Here is a 17,511-nt window from a genome sequence, read left to right on the forward strand (position 1 = left end):
CAAAGCCTGGCAGGGGTCACTTAAAGCATTCTCTCTTCAAGTATCACAGTCTGTATCTGCATTAGTAAATAAAATCCAGCCAGGACTGCTTTTGGTCCCTTATCCTGAGGCCAAATGGCACGGCATGGCAAAAATTTTATCCGTACAGCTCAGCTCTTTTCCACCATACTTTCTATGATTCTATGAGATATGAGGAAGAAAAGAAAAATAAGTTTCAACTAAAATATATATTTTGATTAATAGGTCTTAAATTATCTGTATCAAAGGTTTGACCATTACTGTACACAATGTACAGGGATTCAGGGAATCTCCAAAGGCACATTCAAATGGACAGAAAAGCTATTGCATCAATTTACATGCTGACATAATGGTGTAACTAGTTTAGAAGCTGCTGCTTTTGTGACACACATCTTTCTGACTGCTGAGCAGCTTTTAGAAATTTAGAGGGAACAAGAGCTCTGCAAGACTGTCCTTATTCCAGCAGTTTAGATAGATTTTTGCTGGTTAAATTTTAGCTGACCAGATACCCAGAATTCACCTCTACTCCTCAGGCTTCAGACTACCCCAAACTTTTACAAAAGGAATTTCTAAAATATATTCAAAAACAGGATTAGTAAGCATCTCCATTACACTATTTTTCTACAGCTCTATGAGGATTAAAACTTTCCAAATTAAAAAAAAATTAATTTTTATATTACTGAGATGATTTTACTAGTAATTTAATATTATATTCTAATCAGAAAAAGATGAGTCCTTAGGCTACCTTTTAATAAAAATATAAATCATTCATATGTGCTAAACCTTTTTTCAATTCGTCATTTTAGATTTCATTATACTCATTTTAAGGGTAGAAACATTGGCAAGCAGTGCAACAAAACTTGCAGAACAACAGAGCTAGACCAAACAGAGGAATAATTATGCAAAGCCTTCGCTTGAACTAGGCCCATGTGAAATCTTGTCGAACTTCAATACACCAATGTTTGTATGGTCATTAACCTTTGGGATTCACAGTAAGGGAACTGTTGCACAAAGACTCACTTGTATCTTAACAAAGAACAGATGGTGGAAAGAACCTTGTTGCATCCCGGGTTGCGTTCAGATTAGGGGTTCTGATATGTGTTAGTTAGCCGGTTCTTTGTACCCCTTTGTACATCCCTGTTCCCCCCGCGATGGTTCATTCCAGGCTGCCTGCCATTGGAGCTTCCCCACGTCACTCCAGTAACCACCCCCTGTTCTTTCCTGACACTTCCTTGTCAGTTACCCCATCCCCACGTCCCCATTCCTCCCAGAGCCCTGTGTCTGCCCCTGTTGCGTCCCCGTTGGTCGCCGTGGTCCACGTCACTGCCATGGTGCCTGTCCCCATTGGGCGGGAGGGCTTCTGCCCTCCTCGTCCCGCCCTCTTTAAAATCCTGTGCGTCCCTGGTCCCAGAGCCATTTTGTCCATGCGGCGCTAGGGAGCGAGTCGCACTTCTCCATTGCAGCTCCACACAACACTAAAAGCTCTCCAGCCAGTCATGCAGACAGACTGGACTTTCCTTTCCTCTTTGTCTCGCCCCTCACGCCGGCAGCAGAACGCAGCCAGCCCACCCCGGCGCGCGGAACGCAGAAGCGCCCAGGAGGAAGCGGTGCCCCGATCCCGCTAAGAAGCAGCGCCCTTGCTGGGCTCTCCAGAGCTGCCTGGGACTGGGAAAAACAACGCAAAGCTGCAGAACCTTCATATTCAGCTTCAAGAAGACAAGAACCCAAACGAGAACAAAGAAGAAATTTTTTACAATGAGGATAGTGAAGCTGTGGATGCCCCATCCCTAGAAGTGTTTACGGCCAGGTTGGATGGTGCTTGGAGCAACCTGGTCTTACGAAAGATTTCTCTGCTCGTGGCACAAGGATCAGAACAGATGATCTTTAAAGGTCTTCTCCAACTGAAAACATTTTACGAATCTACGAGACCTAAACCAAGGACACTAACAAGTACTAAAGCAGAATTTTCTATAATTTACATCTGCAAATACTGAAAACTACTCTTTAAGTCAATTTTCAACATATTCTAAGTAATATATTATGCTGAGTGACAATATGTACTTCCAAACATCATCTAAAATAGAAGAGCACCAAGTCATTTATCCAATAGCACCAATCTAGCAGGATTTTTTTAATACAAGTAGTCCTCTATTTAAATTAAACTTAAGAACTTAACTAGTCTAGGGCCTGTGCATGCCTTCCAGTCAATTCATCTGTGAGGATATCAAATAAAACTCAGAAAGCAGCAGATTTTTTATTTAATTTTCTTTATTAGGAAATGTGTATTTTTAAGACAAGGGTTGTCCAGCTGGAATTAAATATATAAGCCAAGTCTCACTGCTTAGATACATTCCAGGTCTTTCGCCTGTCTTATTAAGAAAAAATTCCTCTGCTCCTTGCAATTTCTCTAGTTCAAACTGGCAACTTACTGGCTTTTTATGTGAGGACCAAATAGCAAAATATTGTCCTATGGTTCACTGGAAATTTGTTTTGCTAGCCCAGTTAATTGCAACCATTTGTCCCTCAGTACTGTATCAGGTAGACCCACAGTCCTGCACAGCAAGGACATTATACATCACAATCCCTGAGCGCACCACTGAGCTGCTTCTCATAATTTTGTTTGGTGCACTGGGGTTCTCTCCAGGGTAAGACAAAAACAGATGACTTTGTTAACTGTGGATATGTGTCCTGAGTAGCTTTGAGGTTATTACGCTTATAATGCCAATTTTCAACCCTATAGAGCACCAGTTTCCATCTCTTTTATTATCTGTTTCCTTGCATTAAGCCTGCAAAGCCATCAGCACAAATATCATCATCATCACATCTGCACTGTAGCCAAAAGCTATTTGAAAACTCGTATGTGAACAGCTCTGTTAGACAGCAGGGATGCAGAATAAAGTTCATTCTGTTGCTTGCATGAGCACAATAAAAAGCAACAGTGAGTAGCAACCTTAGCTTATTCCACATTCCTCTCACTCCCTTTCTTTAATAACACCTCTCCTTAAGGCACAAATAAACCCAAAGCTACCTTTTAAAACAAGTTTTTCACTAATCTTATAAACAGTAAACATTTGCAGACTTCTGGTGGGTTTGTGGGGTTTTTTTGGGTTGTTTTTTTGGGGGGGTTTTTTTTGTTTTTTGTTTTTTTTTTTTTTGGTTTGGTTTGGTTTTTTGTTTTTTTGGGGTTTTTTTTTGGTCAGAGAATCACAGAATGGTTTGGGTTGAAAGGAATCTCAAAGATCATAGAGTTCCAACTCTCCTGCCATGGGTAGTACCTTTCACTAGATCAGGTTACTCAGAACCCCTTTCAGCTTGCTCTTTAACACTTCCAGGGATGGGGATCCACAACCTCTCTGGGAAACCTGTTCCAGTGCCTCACCACCCTCACACTACAGAATTTTTTCCTAATTTGTAATCAAAACTTGCCTCCTTTAACTTAAAGGCATTCCCTCTTGTCCTATCACTACAAGCCCTTTTGAAAAGTCCCTCTCCAGTTTTCTTTTAAGCCTCCTTTAGGTACTGGAAGGTAGTGTACGGTCTTCCCAATGCCTTCTCTTCTCCAGGCTGAAAATCCCCCAGCTTTCTCAGCCTGTCATAGGAGAGGTGCTCCAGCCCTCTCATCATCTCAGGCTGTCCTCTGGACTTGTTCCAACAGGTCAACATCTTTCTTGTATTGGAAGTCCCAGAGCTCGACACAGCCCTGCAGGTGGGGTCTCAGCAGAGCAGAGCAGAGCGGCAGAATCCCCTCCGTGGCCCAGCTGCCCACGCTGCTTTGGATGCAACCCTGGACACAACTGGCTTTCTGGGCTGCAAATGCTCATTCCCAAGTCATGATGAGCTTTTCATCCCCCAACACTCCCAAGACTCTCCTCAGAGATGCTCTCAATCCACTTTCTGTGCAGCCTGTACCTGTGCTTGGGATTGCCCTCCCTTGCTAAACTTCTTGTGTGTGTATACAAGGAAAGGATATAAATATATATGCTGAGCAATATCCCCAAATATCAGAATGGGAAGGAGGGGAGGGGAAGGGAAGGGAAGGGAAGGGAAGGGAAGGGAAGGGAAGGGAAGGGAAGGGAAGGGAAGGGAAGGGAAGGGAAGGGAAGGGAAGGGAAGGGAAGGGAAGGGAAGGGAAGGGAAGGGAAGGGAAGGGAAGGGAAGGGAAGGGAAGGGAAGGGAAGGGAAGGGAAGGGAAGGGAAGGGAAGGGAAGGGAAGGGAAGGGAAGGGAAGGGAAGGGAAGGGAAGGGAAGGGAAGGGAAGGGAAGGGAAGGGAAGGGAAGGAAGGGAAGGGAAGGGAAGGGAAGGGAAGGGAAGGGAAGGGAAGGAAGGGAAGGGAAGGGAAGGAAGGGAAGGGAAGGGAAGGGAAGGGAAGGGAAGGGAAGGGAAGGGAAGGAAGGGAAGGGAAGGGAAGGGAAGGGAAGGAAGGGAAGGGAAGGGAAGGGAAGGGAAGGGAAGGGAAGGGAAGGGAAGGGAAGGGAAGGGAAGGTTGGTTAAGGCCCAAATCTCAGTTGTTACAACAGCAGTATAAAAACAAAGCAAGCAAACAAGCAGTAAGAAATAGATGGAAGTTCTAGCAATGTCCTTCAAGACATTTTTATACTCTCATGTATTAAACATTGGAATCAGTCTGGCAATTAAATAAAACTTAAGAATATTAAAAATGCATAGTTCACATTGATTCCAAGGAATGAAAAGGAAGAAAAGAAAGTGAAAAAGTAACACTTAAAAAGTGAGAACATTCTTTACATGTGTTCTCTTCATTTTCAGAGAATAAAGAAGTCAGCATTCAGTTCATCAAAACTATTAATGGGGTTTTTTTCCCATTAATTTGAGATTTCACTACTTTAATAAGCTACTACAACAGATATTGAAGAAGTAGATGCAAGTATATAACCTGTAAAACTTGATCAGAATGAAAACATTAAAATACTTTTCAGTTTTAGCACTTTTGCACTGCTGATACACGTAATTTTAGGCCTATTAGACAATAGTATTAGAAAAATAAATTATATTACAGAATAGTTATAGTACATCCATCCACAGACAGATACAAAACTAACTATACAGCAGTTGAAATAATCTTCAGCATGTGACCTGTGCAGCACTCAGTTAAAAAAATAGCTAAACAGTTAAAAAATAGCTAAATAAAAAAAACCATAGTGTCCTTGAGACACTGGCAAATATAAGCTTCATTCTTCTGACAGGAAGTCATCATATACACTATCCATGGACTTGGACTTGAGCTACAAACCAATTCATCTTTGATGTCTTCTATTCTATTTGTTCACCTGCTAAACTCAGTGATTACACTAAAAAAGGGCACGCTTATTACCAGGATATCCAAGGTAAAATTAGCTCATTTCAGAACTGCGTGACAGCTTGCTGCAAACTGCATATTCCCTCCTCCAGCATTCCTTGAACTAGCTCCTTCTAGAGATGGAATGCTTTAATATCATTGATTACCATTTATAATATCATTGATCACCCTCCATATGCAAGTCCTTCTAATATGGAAGAAATTACTGGCTAGGACCACAGCTCTATTGTGGCTACATTAAAAGTCTTAGCACCCTGATGGCACTGAGTCATGGGACAACCTTTCTAAAGCTTCTGCCTTCTAGGTTACTGCTTGTAAATCACAGAGGCACTTACCACTTATCCTGTGGCAGGTTTAAAGTTATGCTGCCTTTGACTTCATCCCCAAAGCGCATATACCCCAGGGTGGCCAGTGAGATGTACAGTGCCATGACTATTGCCATCCCAATGTTCAGCGCCTGGGGGAAACGTGTGCTGTCCTTCATTCTGTTTTCCAATGGCAGTACCTGGAAATACATGGAGACTCAATCACATTTTATGTTCTCAGAGTAAAACTACTTGTCTCCCCTCTTTCTATGCCAACATCCAAAATTCAGGTGATTTTATAAATAAGTAAGATTATTCTACAATAATGTTTTACTGCCTGGATGGTCACAATGTTTCCTGTACCCAATAGAAAAACTCAGTTATCGAAAAGTACATATTTTGGTTGGAAAAAAACATCAGTGTGGAATTATAAAGCAATATTTATAGGTTAGAAAAACTGCCAAGAGAAACTTATGGTGTTGAGATGAAAATATATAAGCAATGAGAGTAACATTAAATTTTTTTTGGTAACGAAATTTTTCAGAATCCAAGGATATTTTTCCTCTTCCTGTCAGGTATGCCTGCACTGTCAGCTTCCATCACAGACAAACCTACTGACACACAAGCTCAGCCTCAGCACATAGCCTCAGCCTTCCCAGCAAGGAATCTGGAGTCCATGACTACCAGAATGCAGTCCCATGCTCTTTTTCATCTCTCTGACAGTAACAGGGCCAGGCACACTAAGCCCTGCTTTTCTTAAACATAGTGCTTTGAGCCTCACATAATCAAGCCATCTCACTGGGCCTGCCATCACTTCAAAGTGAAGACACAGGCGTTGCAACCATTACTGCATGAAGTTTGCTGGGGATTGCCTTCTACTTGCACTCTACAGCATTCAGAAAAATACACTCATTAAGCTCCAACTTAAGTTTTTAGACACTCAGACAAAATTTCCAGGCAAGGCAGTAAAACCAAGTGACAAGCTCACATATTGGTCTTCCCACCTTCAATTTCACCAGCAAAACAGATCCTTTTACATCATTAAAACATTAGCTGAAGGTACACGGATACTCCTAGACAAGAACACTTTCCCCACCTCTTTCAGGAGAACCGTACAGTCATCTCAAATACTCAATATGTGACATAGTCCAAGACTAAGACACCTAATACTGTATGTCTACATCTAAGTGAAACATCCAAGCTTCTATTGATGCCTTAGGATTTTAGCTTTTCTATTTTTCATGTATTTGTAATCCTGCAATTCTTTAGTGTATAACTCTAAACTCCACATAGAGTTTATAAACTACTGTTTTCCTGTTTTGGTCAGACAAAACAATTCCCCTCTAGGCATGGGAATCAAGGACACCTTACTATCACAACCCCAAGAGACATAAACAAAAGTGATTTGGGGGGCAGCAAACTTGGGGTAAAATGACTTCATTACCTGAAGCTGTAATTGGAAGATTAACCCCCAATATGCAAAAGGACCAAACTTATAAAAGTATGGAAACCCATGATCTGTCATTCATTTTTGGATGTAGCCCCTGTGGGGGACTTCATCTGCCCTAAATGCACCTGAAGGCCCTTTAATAAATATAACCACTTTTTATTATCTTAATTTTGTCTGGCCTTTGTTTTTAGGTAGTTCCAAAAAGGCATCACTATGATGAAATTAGCTAATGAAGACTAGGCAGTACAGACAGTGGAATAAAGTTTGCAGTTCAGCTAATCTTTCAGTAGACACGCAGGTTATATTTGAGGATGGCACTGTTAATTAAAGAAGCTTGTCATCCCTGGTTAGCACTTATGTCATATCTAATACAGACAAACAGTCTCAGTGCAACAGGGTTGCCCTGTAAAAGCTAGTGTTCATCATACAAAATTGCTTTTTAATTGACTGAATATTTACTATTTAAGCAACATGAGTTATGAAAAAAGCAGGTTTCATCCACTAATTAACTAACAAATTGATATATCTGAATTGCTGGCATATTATTTTCTATACAGTAATTACTCCTTTCCTCCTAGTCACCCACTGACATTTACTTCCTGACTTTTAGTAGCATATCACCACTGCCAGTCTATACCACATGGCCCTATTTCTCCTATATTTCAAATCCCAAAAAGTAATTTTACACTTGGGAACTGAGAGGTCCCTAAGAAGGTGTACAGTTAGAGGCAATTTTCATTCCTATTCAATTAAAATGCATTATATACATGTTAGCTTCTTTATATATTTCAGAGTCTCCACTGCTGATGTTGTTCCTCCAGAAAAGAACCTGAACTTGACTGTAACTTGATCTGGTGGGGAATGCAAAATTTAAACAAAGAAGAGTTTCAAAAATTAAATCAATTTTTAAATGAGTGTTGAGCAGCAGGAAGAATACAAAAAGAGATGTGGTCTGTAACAGGTTGACCAGGATATCTGCCTTTTAAATCTTTTTCTATTTTAACAAAGTTCTTTTCACAGGCAGATGAGATTATCATAGAATTATCTATCTGAAAATTAAAATTAAAAATGAAGTAAAGAACTAGTGGCACATACTATGTTCAGTATGCTTGAGTCCAAAGGAAGCATTGAAATTTTCTTTTTAAATTTCTAACTATACTGAAATTTTTTTATCTTTAGCATTAAACCCAACCAGTTTAGCGTTTAAACCCAGAAGACTCATGTTTCTCCAAGAAAACAAAAACTTAGAAAAAAATTAAAAGCAATTTAAAACCATTATAGGACAATGCTCTTAAGCAGACACACTCTGTCTTTTAACTATCCACAAAGCCAAGTTTACTCATTAAATGCAATGATATCATTTCCTGTATACTTATGAGTAAATCAGAATAAAACACACCCATTTAAACTCATGTTATCATATCATCATCCTCTCTTTCACATTACAACTATCATTTTTGCTGAGTGTAAGGAAATGAGACACTAAAAGAAATACAGGATAATAAGACTAGTGGTGAGAGGCACATTAACATATGTAGACCTTGAAATTATATTTAAAAATGTTAATTCCTCCCGGCTTATCCTTGAGCTAGTATCAGGACCACACGTGCCTCCAGGCTGAACAGACGAGAATGCCAGTGCAGCCTTTCGTGCATCACTCAGTCCAGGTGACAGTGTCCCTGCCCAGCTCAGCTCGAGCCTTCCCAGGTTCAAGTACCCCTGCTGAGCAGCAATCTCAAGACAGTCGTCATTGCAGGAGATGCTTCCCTCAGTAAAACTGAACCCCAAAGAAATCATGCAAAGAACTTGAGCCAGGTTTGATAGAGTATCTAGTATCACCCACTCCAGACAAGCTGAAAAGTTCTGTAACTCACAGGATTAGCATGACGCTGAGTAACAACAAATGTGTATATTACATAAACACCCGTCTCCCTAAGCTGTTGAAGCCCGTCAGGATCCAAAAGATCAGTGAAGTGTTCACAAGGAGACAGAGGCTGCCAGGAGACATGATGTGAGCCAGTGCTTGTTCTGACACTGAGTCACTGGTAGGCAGCTACTGGATAGGTCTTCACCATAAAATTTCTTTCCAGTCCCTGCATAGCTCCTCTTGCAATGACTTCAGAAAACCTAACATTTCATCTGAATGCAAGAGACAAGGTTCTTTTCACAAATGTTTTTTAGTTCTGGTTTTACTGCTGCCTTTCTGGAACCAAGGTGTGAGATGAGTTAAGGTTCAGTTTCAAAGATACATTTTTAACCTTTATATTTAATGACTCTCTTCTGTGCTTCTGATTTCCATGCTGTACTTTCTTCAAGCTCTTTCCCCTTCACTTCACACTAGTCCTTGTCATAGCCCTAAACACCTATGAAATCAGATATTTTAGACTAAGCTTATGCCTTTCAAAATTTCTCCATTTCCATCCTTATTTTTCTCCTCGCTGAGTAAACTCTCTATCATTTTTCTCTGTCAGCTGCTTCACAGAGTTTTTCCTACAATTTTTGAGACATTTGCACGCATCACTACTATTATACTCCTTGAAACTTAATACTAGGTTCTTTCAGTTACAATCAACCTTTGGCTTCTTAAAATTGCAAAACAAGCACAGTCCATCTTGATTTCATCCACCAAATAAATTCAAAACTACGCATAATTAACTGGCAAAGAATTATAACTGAACGTTTGAAATAATCTGGCTAATCTGGTATCATCCATTATGCAAAGTGCTTTCCCCTTCATTTCAAGCTGCTTGAAGTAGGTATAAACATTCCCAGTAACACAATTGCCTCTTCATCCCTTGCCTTGAATATCCTACTACACTCACAGTTTTCCTGCAAATAAGCTGCAGGGGACTGCCTAATTTTAACCAGAAATCTCTACTGTATTTTTCATATAACTGCACCAAAAAAAAAAAAAAAAAAACACAAGAGAATTCGACCTGCAGGCAATCAGATAAACTTCTATCTAATTTTCATAGCCACTGAAAGCTAATCTTGTAATGGATAGCTTAAGAGCAGACATGCTTAATGTTTAAATACAGTCACCTTTCCATTTCTCAGGAAATCCCACTAAAATGGCCATCCTTTATCCCCTGCACTTTTAAAGCAAGTATATCAGGTAGACAGCTGTAAAGAAGTTTTGATTGGCTTAAGCTAGAGACAACACAAGAATTTTGGAAAATTAAAACCAATATATTTATCAATTTACTCAGGGAAAAAAAAAAAAAGCACCATCTCTTATCATGCCCTACAGCAGCAAAATAAAGCCCTGTTCAGTCAAAGCAAAAAAGCTGATATCAAAGGTATTCAAAATATGTAAACCTAAATTCTACTACCTAACCTCCAAAGACAAAATATTAAATTCTCAGCAGACAAATGCAGTGCAAGCCTGGCCCATTCCTTCTTGTCTGCAGAAGGTACCAATGAATTCATCTGTTCACTGAAAGATAGATTTATAACTACACAGCCTATGGGGGAACTGTCTGCTGAAAAAGTATAGTTACCTCAAGTAAAATAATAATAACAACATACATCATTATTATATTGTCATGTTTGCTTGCCTGTCCTAGTGCATCTCCTCTTGCACTGCACAGAAAAAGGCCATGCAATATTTTGAGCAACAGGCTTCTATTCCATCACTTTTAGAAACATTTTTAAAGCTCACTGTCTTTAGTAAGCTACAGAACATCACTATTTAGAACATGTGCAATAAACAATCCAATTTTTCTTAACAGATACCTCATGACTGCAAACAAAAGGGCAGCTACTATTACCCAAGGAAAAATGCAAACCTAATGGTGACTGTACATCAATTTTTATAGTAGAAGTTTTATATGAAATAAATAAATCCAGAAGACAAGTTCTCACTACAGAACACACTACCTTCTGAAATCTGCTGAGCAATTCCAATCACTCCAAAAACCAATCTCCTCAGACTCCAGTAAAGCCCCTTTCCACTTGTTTCATGAGGAAAAATAATTACTCACCTACACAAAAAAACCAAACCCAATCTACTGCCCTATTCTGACGGCCTTGATTTAACAATGCTTGAAGGAATTGTGTAAATCTTACCTAGCTTGCCGTCCAAACTTTGCACTCTCCAGGGCTTCTTTTTTTCTTTTATTATGTTCAAGAGTTTATTTATCACTTTATTATTACATTTATTTACTCTTTAGCTTGCTCTGAAATTTAACAGAAGCTCTGCAAGTTCGTATATTATCATGTCCTACGTGACTTTGTGAACCAAATCCAAAAAACTTCTCTCCAATGAAAACTGAAAATGATAAAGCAGTATTTTTGTTCAGTCACCAATATTTTAAAATATTTTTAAATATCTGTCCTGTCAAAATCACTGAATATGCTTTGCTGGCCTTTACAACAGTATGTAGTTTTATCAAGCAAAAGATAAATGCTAATAGAAAATTACGTTTCTAATTTATCAGACAGTTCCAGTCCCCAGTCGCTTGGACTGCAGCCTACAGACTATACAGTACTATGGTCTAACATGTTCTGTATAAGTTATGCTACTCTCAAAATTTCCATAAAGTAATTGATAAAAGAAAAACTACTTAGAAATGCAAGTGTTGCTGAAGGGTATATTTCAATCCACTGCAATAATACATAAAGATGTAGAATATGATTGTGTATTTCTGGACTCCTTCTGGCTCAGGAGGTAAAAATGAAATTTCCCAAAGCTGCAATGGCATTTAAATGTTTATGCCAGCCAATTATCAAACCCACATTGAATTTAATAAATAAATTATAATGATTATAAGTTATAATAAGTTATAATGATTACTAAGTTCTCACCTATCCCTACCTGCTTCTTTGTAGGCAAGAGACAAAAAAATTACAAACTTCAATCTGTTTCAATGCAAATGGTTTAAAATAAAATGTCTTCCCAAAAGGTCTTTTGTCTTTTGTCTGAAATGCTCCTCCACCCATACACTGCTTTAGTTTCTAAGGGGACACAGAACAAATTATACACATACAAGGTCCTGCATGGGGCTGTGCAAATTTCATTACTGCAGAAGTGAAAAAATAAATTACAATGGTTTCCACTGAGGACTAAAGAGTATAACAGGAAATAAATGAGATTAAGGACCTACACAATTTTATAACTCTAAATACAGAAATTTCTCTGCCCTGGGATAAAGAGCCTTGAAAATACAGCCATATACACTCCTGGACCAACAGTTAAAAAACAACAGGACCCCAACACAGAAACTGTTTTGCATGTCACATCTTACATTTTACACGGCCATCATTGAAAGAAATAACCATCCAATTCTGAAAAAAAAAACCCAGTCAATCCAAACAGAAGGAAGAGAAGACACTGATGATTTTACTTTCCTTAGAACAGTTCCACACAATTCAGCTTGCCCTGAGAGCACATCACCTTGACAGCTGCACTACTCATCACCTTTCCCATGACACACCCACACAGCTCAAGCACAACACAAGGAAAAGAATACACAAAGACAAGTTGAAGAACAAACACCACATCACTTCCTGCTATAATCTTCTCACTCCAAATACCTTCACCATTACAACATTTTCCCTTTCTACCTCTCCCATTTCTTTTAGGATTCTTTCTTCATCTGAACAAATCTCCTGACAAATCAGTATAATTTTTCAACCACAATGTTTATTAGGGAGCCATTACTGATGCCTGCAGAACTGCTCAGCAGTACATTATTAGAGCTCTCAACTCTGGGAGAACATGTATTAGTAAAAAAATTTAGGTTTAGGAAAGGTATTCTTCAGTGAACATTCAAGAACATTACTGAGTTAAAAATTCCTTTGACAAAATAATAGGTCTATTAATACCTAGTATTTTCAGCCATATAATAACTTTTTTCCAGCTATTGTCTGCATCATCCTTGATTCAATAAATGTAAATTTACAAGAGATTTAACTTAAAAAATAAATATGTTGGCAAAATATTTAAGACGTAAACTAGAACTTAAACTTTATTTATTGTTACATATAGACACAAACGTGCATACACTGCAATGCTACTTTCATCAATGAAAAGCCTGCACAGAGCCTATTATAGATGGTAAAGTTAAGATGCTGTTGATTAAATGACAGACATGAAAGTCCAAAACCAAGGATGCAAGCGTTTATTCTAGCTAGCTGCTCTCTCCAGGAAAAGTTATTAACATTTCTGCATCTTCAGGGTTATATTCAAAACCTTTCTTACATCACAAAGACTTACATTTAAACACTACTTGGAGAATTCCATGCACAGCAGGTAAGTGCTCCCTCAGAACATAAAAAAGGAAATCTTATCAGACCGTCACAACTAAGTTCAAAAACGCTGCAGTTTAGAAGACTTACAGAATGCTGGGCTAGGGGAACAAAAAATCTGGCTCCAAAAAAGCAAAATAAACTGGATAAATATTCCTGCTTGAAATTATTTAACCATGCTTCTTAAGTATATGTAACATCAGCATAAGTAGTATGTGCATCACTCTGCCTCTACTGCATGTATAATTAAGGCAGACAAGTCTTCCATCTAAGACAAGGTCACATGTAAAAGGAAAATTAGCTTCTGTACCTCACTGAAGTTGTGTCTCAGACCCCAAAACCCTCCTGCCATAAGCTGGCAAGGCAGAGCACGACAACTTGGCACTCTTGTCACTTACTCTTTGCCCCCTTCTCCAAAGTCACCAACCACATAATGATTAAGAAAAGTTTCAGGCAAGTAAGCAGTAAACTCAAAATGCCTTTGTTCTGCAATTGTGTAAATGCATGTGTATCTTAGGTTTTCTAAAGAAAAAGACACATTTGAATGTTGCAAGCATGTGTGTGGGATGCTGCCTGAAAGGAAGTTATCCTAGGGGCCTTCTGTTAGTGTTATTAAGAATTGCCTTTAAAATAAAAAGTAATAAAAGTACAATATGTAAAAACCAATGGTTTTCCAGGGTCAAAGCAAGTCTTTCCATTCTCAGGACGGGCAGATTACTGGTAAGGAATATTTAATTTGAGAAAGAGGTGGTATCAAGTTGTCTGGTACTTTATCAACATTCATCTGAATTGGGCAGATGAATATTTTTAACAGTTTCTGATACAACACCTTTCTATCTGCTGTATCTAACAACTTTCTCTGTTTCTAACACATTTGCTCGTAATCATTTCCTGATTTTGCACAGTGGCTACAACACACTTCTTGCTGACACAACATCTGAAGTCCACATTTACCATGAATGTCCAGTAGCATGTCATCTCCACAGTCATCAAATCCAGTTCCAAATACAAAAACATGCTTGTCCAAATACAAAAACATTCTCAGACAACTCCCACCTTTCCTATTTTGCAGATACAAGCCTTTGCATCATCAAAGAGATCACCAACGGAATTGATATACCTTGGTCCAAAGAGCTGATGCCACAAGTAGATTGAGATGATGTCATGTTACCTGTTAAATGTCTGCTTCTGATAAATACAGTCTGGTCTTAAGGACAAGGGAAGTTTCTTTTTTTTTCTTTTTTTTAAGGACAATACTAATCTGTCTAAAGAGTTTTTGACAATAAGAGGCTTTTATCTCAAAGCCACAGGCCTAACAAGCTCATCTGCATTACTTTCAAAATCCAAATAATGACATTTTAAAATGATAATCCACTTAGTTTCCTCTTTTTAAATCTTCTGGAATTGGTTAGCTGCTGCCTAATGTGATTCCAGAGCCTGTCTTCTGGTATACAAATACTGCCCTATCTTCAGCTGCAAAGCTGTGATATCCAAGTTCAAAAGCAGTTTGAATAGACATCTTCAAGTAATAGGCCAAAATATAAGAAGTCTTATTTTCCAAACCTCAAATTAATGTTGGAAAGTAATGTTTTTCTCTTCACTAAGCTAATCTGTCTGCAGCACTCAACACGAGGGAAAAAATCATACTCAGTTGTAAAAACTGCAGTTAACTTAGCATATTTATATGTAATGAAGAAAGAAAATTATATTTCTTGTTTGAATATTATGATTCTATTGCATCCTTCATCCTCCTGAAGGTTATTATAAAATATCGCTTTCACATTTGATTTGGTTTTTTATATCTAGAACAAGAAACCCAACCCGACTTTTGACGCAAAATATTTGTTAAGTGTAACCTGCATTACATAAACACAACATTATGCAAAGCTATTACCTGCACATGGCAAAGCTATTACCTGCACATGGCAATGCTACAGAGCCAAGCCTGAAAGCGTTGGTTTACACTCTTCTAAAAAGGGCATTCAAGACTCTTAATTTCATTTTGGACAAACTCAGTCTGAAGTTACTTTTAATTCAGTAACAAAATCTCTCATTAATTTTAAAATCAGGCCTACTCACCTCTGGAATACAAAAGAGGCACTTAAACATGGCTCTTAAAAAATAATGTTACATGTTCTGTTAAAGACATCTTCACTCTACTACATCATAGACAGCTCCTCTATTCAACAAGTACCATTGGTACTCCCTTCTGTTCTGTGGCCTGAACACCAGCCCCGTGCTTTGCCAGGCAGCATCATCTGGCACAGGGAACCCACAGCCAGCGAGAACCAAACTACAGAGGGAAAGCAGCAGCTGCAGAATCTCTCAGCCCCAGCACAGTCCTGTATTCAAAAAGGTTCTCCATTTCGAAATCAACATTCTGCCCGCTGAACCGAAATCTTCACTTGAAAGCTTAACAAAACCAAATACCTTATATGGTTTATTGCATCCACTTAAGAGTACTGCATTTCTGTTGCCACTGCTATTCCACAAACTGAAGTGATGTCACCAGTCAGTAGGATTTTCACAAGGTCACCCTGATTATGTTAAAATCTAAACTTACAAGTGATGAAATCCCAAAGCAACTCTCAACACTATGAATGGTAACCCCGAGACCGACAGGACTGAGCTCTCAGCTGCTGTTTGCTACCTTGGGGTCACTGGGTGTCCCTGCTGCCAGCTTCTGTTCCCACACAGTAATGATCCCCATCCAGCTGTCGAGACAGCCACCATTTGCAGCAGCAACCTTAGACCAACCTGCAGTAACCCCGTTTTTACAGACATCTCTAAGAGGCAGCAACTAAATGAACAGCACAAGCAACTGACTGCAGCACTTCTTAATCCTGTTACAAGCATCACTCAAAGTGTAGCATGAATTAAAATTAATCAGCTCTTCAATAGCACTAACCTTATTCTTGCTACAGCAATTGTAGCAACAAAAAAACTACTTGCCTAGACTTTAGCAAATTGCCAAAATTGTTCAAACCTGCCATCAAATAAAGAGTCTAGACAGATCTCATAGGCAGATATGAACAGCTCAATTAATCACATTAATATAATCAATTCATCATATTAATTGTTTTTATTTTAATGAAAAATATCTCAAAATAGTTTTATAATACTGGCTGATGAAATGTTTAAACTAGCTCTTAGTACTACCCAAGGGTTACTTTCTAGGCACTAACTTGGTTTCTTTGAGATTCTATATTTCAATTATAAATAGTCCACATTTGAGTTATTACAGACTCAAGTCAGTAAAACTGAGGTTCTTCAAGTATATTTATTTAGGGATCGACTATAGCCAAAGCAACAATATTCCAAATTCCATAGTGCTGATTTTCTTACAACGCTATGACAGCTAATCAGTCCTAAGCTAACGATTAATTTTAACCAAAACCCATGTTCATACACTCATCATCTGTAAGACAAACATGGTCTCTCAAGATCAAGAAGAAAATTCTAGTAGGAATCTGCTGAATCACTGCAGCCCTCTGAAACATGTTCCATTTAGTGAATAGGTCCTCTGTTTTATTAGTGTCACTAATTTTTATTAGTTACTAATGAACTATAGTATATTTTAAGTGATGACAAGTGCTAAACCAAAAGAAAAAAAAATTAAGATATAAATATATTTTCGAACAATGGGATGAAAAAAACCCCAAACAAGAACACTGAGGGCAGTTTTCCTCTCTTGTCAGGTTCTGCTTAAGATGACTGCACCAGCCCAAAACCTCAGAATTTCATTGCCCCTTTTCTTAACACCTAGTAATCCGGGAGCTGTCAAGATGAGAATTGGCATAACACACATTCAGATTCAAAGAAATGGAAAAATGAGACCTCATAACTGTTATGCCAACTTATTGTATAAAATTAAGCAATGAAAATCAACTTTTCTGAGAATTAAGACCTTAAGGCTTCTGTTTATAATGCCATGTTCAGACAGCTTCACAGTAATATGAGATATTTGCAAGACATTCCAGAACAGAACCTAAAATCAAGTCTCTAAAAACAAGACCGAGAGTTTGTAAATCCATTTTAAGTGCCTGCAGTCAGACAGAGTAGACTAAGGAGCCAATCTAATTAAATGGAGCTTTTTTTTTTCCTTACCAGAATAACTCAACCACATGGATATAGCAATGACTATAAGATAGGGGGTAACAAAGTTACCACACAC

At 38.5% G+C, this 17,511-nt stretch overlaps 1 protein-coding gene across 3 annotated transcripts in view; it reads right to left on the bottom strand.

Moving 5' to 3' along the window:
- The window catches only part of SLC36A4 (solute carrier family 36 member 4), a 131,769-nt gene that overhangs the window by 46,292 nt on the left and 67,966 nt on the right, over positions 1-17,511 (bottom strand). For all 3 annotated transcript variants that reach the window (XM_053935889.1, XM_053935890.1, XM_053935891.1), the window contains exon 9: positions 5,669-5,838. In XM_053935889.1, coding sequence (XP_053791864.1) covers positions 5,669-5,838 — 170 coding nt within the window. The remainder of the gene's footprint in view (positions 1-5,668; positions 5,839-17,511) is intronic.

The sequence above is a fragment of the Vidua chalybeata genome, chromosome 2, assembly GCF_026979565.1.
Source record: "Vidua chalybeata isolate OUT-0048 chromosome 2, bVidCha1 merged haplotype, whole genome shotgun sequence".
Classification (NCBI taxonomy): domain Eukaryota; kingdom Metazoa; phylum Chordata; class Aves; order Passeriformes; family Viduidae; genus Vidua; species Vidua chalybeata.